Source organism: Lissotriton vulgaris, chromosome 3_2 (assembly GCF_964263255.1).
Source record: "Lissotriton vulgaris chromosome 3_2, aLisVul1.2, whole genome shotgun sequence".
Lineage (NCBI taxonomy): Eukaryota > Metazoa > Chordata > Amphibia > Caudata > Salamandridae > Lissotriton > Lissotriton vulgaris.
In genome coordinates, this window is record NC_141690.1 from 253,485,453 (window position 1) to 253,491,280 (window position 5,828).

Consider the following 5,828-nt stretch of genomic DNA (forward strand, 5'->3'; position numbering starts at 1 on the left):
CATGGATCCATAACCTTAAAAAATGTTGATGCAAGCAGGAAGCGTGGCGCGGGTTGTTGTCCCTAGTAGGGGCACTGAGGCTAGTTTCAAAAGACTATTGTGCCAACATCCCCCCCCCCAACTCTGGAACAACTGGAATGAGGGGTTGATGAAGAAGGGGATGCACACATGCAAGCTTTCAAGCGAGCAGAGATCTACTCAGCCTTTGTACAAAGCCAACCACCAGATTGAAGGCCACACACACATGGAGTATGAGGGGCTCTAGTTACCCTGCAGACATTTTCACACACCTCACACTCTGCTACCAAAACACATATATGTGCATTGCCTGCATACAGACATTTTCCAGACACGATTGAGGTAAAGAACCTCAGTGAAGGGCTTTTACATGGGGAGACTAGTATGCTCCCTAAAGGACATGGGTAACAGGTATGTACCTTCACTTAGAATCAGTCTGCCATCACCCTTAATCTCTTACAGCCTGAGGGGATAGAGCAGTAACCACCCTGTAAAAGAGAAGTGCAATTTGGGAGTCCCCTTCAGCTTCTAAGCTTCTGGGTATTTAAAGTGGCAGAACTCCCACTGAGCTGAAAACAACAGAGCTAATAGGCTCTCCAGAGCAATGCAGCAGGCTTTCCTTCCAAAACCAAAGAGTTTTCCTGGCCCCACCCAAAGAAAACAAACTTCTTTTACAATTTTGAACTGCACCAAAGATTCACCTGTAGCTCTTGCGCTAGCATGTCTCTGATTTCAACTAAATAATAGGCCATACCTAACTGAGACAAGTGGACTCCGTCATCTCGAAAGAGATGATTCTCGCTACTCGAGATGTTGTCATGTTGTAAAACCCCAATCTTCATCACCTTACAAAACACCCTCATAGCTTTATTTAGTTTCCGTCTGGCCTTTTCAACTGCTGCATGAGACCTGGCCTGTCGCCAAGATTGTCTGTATATGAACTCTGTCCAAAACAAGCGAGTGGTCGACCAATTCCTCCTCAGCACCGTCAAATCAAGTTGCATTTGCTTGATGAGCACGAGTCCTGACATTCTAACCAAATCATTCTCACCTGCATGGACGATAAGGTGGTCCGGACAACCTCGCATGTGAAACATCTGTGTTAATGTTGGAAATAAATCGTCCCACTGCATGCCTCCTTTACCCTTCCAGACTACTTCGTGCTGCGCACTAGGAATACCCAGTGATCGTCCATAGATCTGCTCCTCTGCGAACAGGGCTGCCCACTTTACAAACGAATGGCCTCCTATCCAAGTCTGCCGTTTAAACTTCGAATTTGCACCCCGCACAGTACATGAAATGAAAGAAAAATTAGACCAACGCACCCCATCCAGGTAATCAAACAACAAAGTCATTTTCGCACATAACATTTATAACTGTTAGACTTCCACCTGCCAATGCGTTTTAGCACATCCACACCCAATCCCAATCTTCCAGCCTCTGTAGCCGCCCCTATACGAAAAGAATGTGTGGCAAAAGATTTTGGATTTTCCCCCAAGCATGTCAGAGCCCTTCGCAATACTGCTAAAAATTGGGAACTAGTAATTTTTTCACCAATTTTATGAATAAAAATATGTCCTGTTGTCATCGGTTCCCTAGAAACAGATCGAACCCACTCCTGCACAGGGCAACAGTCGGCCATCCCACTACCATTTAGAAAAACCCACGTGCCTCGGCCTAGTTGATCTGTTTTAGACTTCCTCACCCATATCCCCAGTCTATTTTCTCTTAATGAAATCTCTGCACTGGACAGACCTCTATCACTTCCCACACCCAAAACCTCAGAAACCCTGAAAGCCCCAAAGAACATCCAAATCATAGCTAACCTAAAACGCCCAATCTCCCAAAGATCATAACAAAACAAACCTAACCTTCCTAACAACCTCTGCAACAACTCAAATGTGATAGGAGCTCTTGGCCGCAACAAACCAATTGACCCCCTCTGTAAACCTCTCAACATTTTCTTTACCAGCTGATCATCCACCGGGTCAAAACCCCACAACAATTGACCATAAAAGGATAAACCAGATAATTTTCCTGCAATTGTGGTGTGAGACAAACCTTTATCTATTAAAGTCAACACAAAATCGCAAATACCACCTGTAACTTTCCCCACTGACTCTGATCCACCCAAACTCTGTTTGTAATGTAAAAACTCCTGCCATGCTTGCACATAACTTCTTCTAGTCGAAGGGCCAATGGACTGCTCGACTAGCTGAACGATCCTCACTCCCCTAGGGCCCAAATGTTGTGTGGCACGTCTGTTTTGTGGAGATCCGCCCCTGGTGCCAATTCGCGAAACTTCTGCCACTGGAATCGGGAAAGAGCATCAGCAATGCAATTATTAAACCCTGGTACATGTCGAGCTTTGAACATCATGTTGAATCGTAAACTTAAAAGCATGAACATTCTCAATAATTGTAAAACTCTAACGTCTTTCGCTTTCAGGTTCACAACTGTCATGTTATCAACATGAAATAACACCGACCTGTTCTGAAATTCTTGGCCCCACACTAGTAATGCTACAATTAGCAGAAAAAGCTCTAGAAAAGCGATGCTTCTTCCGTGGCTCTTCCAATGTTCTGGCCAACCCTCTGCGCACCACCTTCCTTCCCAGAAGATACCAAAGCCACTGGAACCCGCAGCGTCAGAATATATTTGAACTTGCCACATAAAATTGTCATGCACAAATTGTAACGGAATGCCATTGAAATTGTCCAGAAAACACAGCCACACTCGTAAATCTTCTTTGATGTTTTTTGTCACACGAACTCTGTGGTGTGGGAGATATGCACCAGATAAAGCCATGCCTAGACGTCTACAAAACGTCCTACCCGCCCTCACCACTCGACAAGTGAAGTTCAAATAACCCAACAAGCGCTGCACCTGTCTCACCTTGATCTTATTTGTGTCTAAAACTGTGAGGATAAAAGCCTTAATCTCGCAAATCTTATTCCGAGGAAGGCGTGCTGTCATTTGCGTGGTATCTAGTTCAATGCCCAGAAAAGTTATCACTGTAACAAGTCCTTCGGTCTTGTCTGGTGCTAAAGGGACCCCCAGAGCCTCCGCAAGCTTCTGGAATTGCGTCAGTGCTGTCTGTCATTGTCCCGTGTTTGCCTTTCCTATGAAAAGGAAATCGTCCAAGTAATGACAACTGACACCCACTGTACACGTCTGAGAAAAAACCCATTGTATGAATGTGCTGAACATTTCAAAAAGCGCACAAGAGGCTGCACAGCCCATTGGCAAAACCCTGTCAACAATATAGAGCCCTTGAAAGTACATCCCCAATAGTTCGAAATCGGTAGGATGAATTGGCAGTAAACGAAAAGCAGACTGAATATCACATTTCGCCATTTCCGCTCCTTTTTCCATCTTTGTCACTAGTTCCATTGCCTCATCTACTGTTGTGTAAGATACAGAAGTGTCCAATCTATACTACTATTATAAAGAGAGAACTTGCACTTTTGGGCAAGGTAAACTCGAAAACTACACCACCAATCTGAACACCCAGGACATCTTAGAAAACCTCAGGGCAAGCAGAAGGACATAGGCTACATAAAAATAAAAAAAAAACGTTCTTTAAAATATTTACAAATAAAAATAAAGTAGTCCCTTGCAAGTAGCGCCGGCCGCGACGTATGCGTGAGGGGAGTAGCGTCACAGCAACAGGAAAAGCAAGGACATGAGTAGCGTCTGCGTGAGGGGAGGAGCGGAGTGCAACAGTAATACGGAGCGGTGAAAGCAGAGGAGCAGTGGCAGCGTGGGGAGGTAAGTCGGGACCTGGGGTGGAGGGTTTACAATGCCGAGGCGGGAGACTCGAGGCGCGAGGCGGAAGGCGGTATGCTCATTGTAAAATTCTAAATGTTCAATATCGGCTCGGCTCGGGTCGGGTCGGGCGGCAGGCGGCGGGAGGCGGTATAGCAGGTCAGCATTTCATCTTTCCGACATCGATGCATTTATTTTGAGCATCATTAAATTTTGTGGAATGTAAGTCAAAACACAACATATTCAATACCAAACATCCTCCCTAGCAAGACGGCTCTGTGACGACTCCGAATCCCGATGTGGCCAACTCAGCCTTAAATCTTTTCAGGGTCAATATATTTCAGGACCGTTGAATTTGTGACATTAACACCTGTTATTTGCGGTGTTGAAACCCAACGATTACGCTATTAAATGCGATGAAAATGCAGTTATTGTTATTGCAAACACAGCCTCCTGCCTGGGAATGGCTGCCCCGCTCAGCCAGGGCCTGCGGGACCTGCCCCTGGAAGGGGATATTTAGAGCTGTCTGGTGCCCTCTGACCCCGGAGCGGTGTAAATCTTCCGCACTGTGTTGTGCACACAATGGGCCCCGCGCTCTGATTAATTGCCCCTTCCTCTTCATGTGGAAGCTGGGAAAGCAGGGACTCGCATCCTCACACAGGCTGCTAATGATAAGGGGCCCCACCCAGGGAACCAGGGCATCCGAGGCCCTGGCACCTCATCCTCCGCCCATGGCATTAACCCTTCGCTCGCCATGTCAGTGCCCCAAACACCTAAGGGCACGGGATGGGGCCAGGAAAGGGAGAGGCGGGCATTCTTGGAAAGCTGCGAAGGGACTTGCATTCTCAACATGATGCCCGCTGTCTGACCGTCTGCATGCCCCTGGACAGAAAAGTTCGTAATGGTATGCTCCTGGTAGTGCTCTGCGTAAAGTGGGAGCAATGTGTAGAGAAACTCCACATCGGAGGTTCAACCTTCTGCGAGAGAACAAAGATTAATTATTTCTGGCAGATGTCTTACATTTCTGCAGATTTTGGAAATGTCTAATTTTCTGAAGCTTTTTGAAAATTTCAAAATGATCTGCAGATTTTCTGCCTTCACCAAAATTTCGCCAGAGTGAAAACAAGGGGGGTGCAGACCACGGCGGTATCTATCACCAGCTCTTTAGATCGGGAGCTACTCTCAGGCAGTGTGCAATGGTCCTTCACATTTCTTTCCTCTGTGTGTAGCAGTGAGGCCTCTGTGCACTGCAGCCGAGGCCTTGTGCATGAAGAACCCGATGGTGCGAGAGCAGCAACAAAAATAAGTGACAAACACCACTCTAAACCAGAGGTTAATTTGTAAAAAAATAAATAAATGCCGGGGCTCTCGTCTGGAGGCAGCTCGCACCAGACCTTTTCTCCCGTTATGCTGCCTAAAAAAGAACCAGCTACTAACCATGAAAGTGAGGAGAGGATGTGGCCTAATGGCCAGAAATGCTGGCTTCGGAGCTGGGGAATCGAGTCTCCGTGTCGGTCAAACATCCTGTGACTCAGGGTAAATTACTTAATTTCCCCGTAAATGAATGTCTCCTTAACTGGTAATCATGAAAAGCACTGGTGCTGATGATTTTTTTTTTTAAACCATTTTTATTAGTTTTTCATATGCATCATACATTGACATAATATTGGCCATTTAGCACAGGTATCAGGAGTGTACATTGTAATTTAACCAGTCCATCAGTGGTTGAAAATGGTGTATTCACATTGAGGGGGATTATTGAGTTCCCTGTCGTGCTCACCTCATGTCTTAGTGTGTCTCGTTATGGCTATAATGACATAATAATGACAAACGTGTGCTTTGTTCTTTGCCCCGTTCTTGGAATTACCAGCTTGAGTAATTAAACTGGGGCGAAAACTGGGATAGTAGGACAAGGTGAATGGAGCATCTTCCTCTAATGGCGTCCAGAATTTGGAGGATGGTGTTGCTGTGTAGTGTAGTTCCTATATTCCCAATAGGCTCTGCGCATTGGAATAACATAAACAGTAGTTTAGACGTAGGAC

At 45.9% G+C, this 5,828-nt stretch overlaps 1 protein-coding gene across 1 annotated transcript; it reads right to left on the reverse strand.

Annotated features, from left to right (window-relative positions):
• Window positions 1–689: 689 nt before the first annotated feature.
• On the reverse strand, window positions 690–1,373 carry LOC147725609 (uncharacterized). Its single transcript, XM_086964469.1, has one exon. It carries the CDS (start codon window positions 1,371–1,373, stop codon window positions 690–692), a length of 684 nt encoding a protein of 227 aa, XP_086820595.1.
• Between the last annotated feature and the right edge of the window lie 4,455 nt (window positions 1,374–5,828).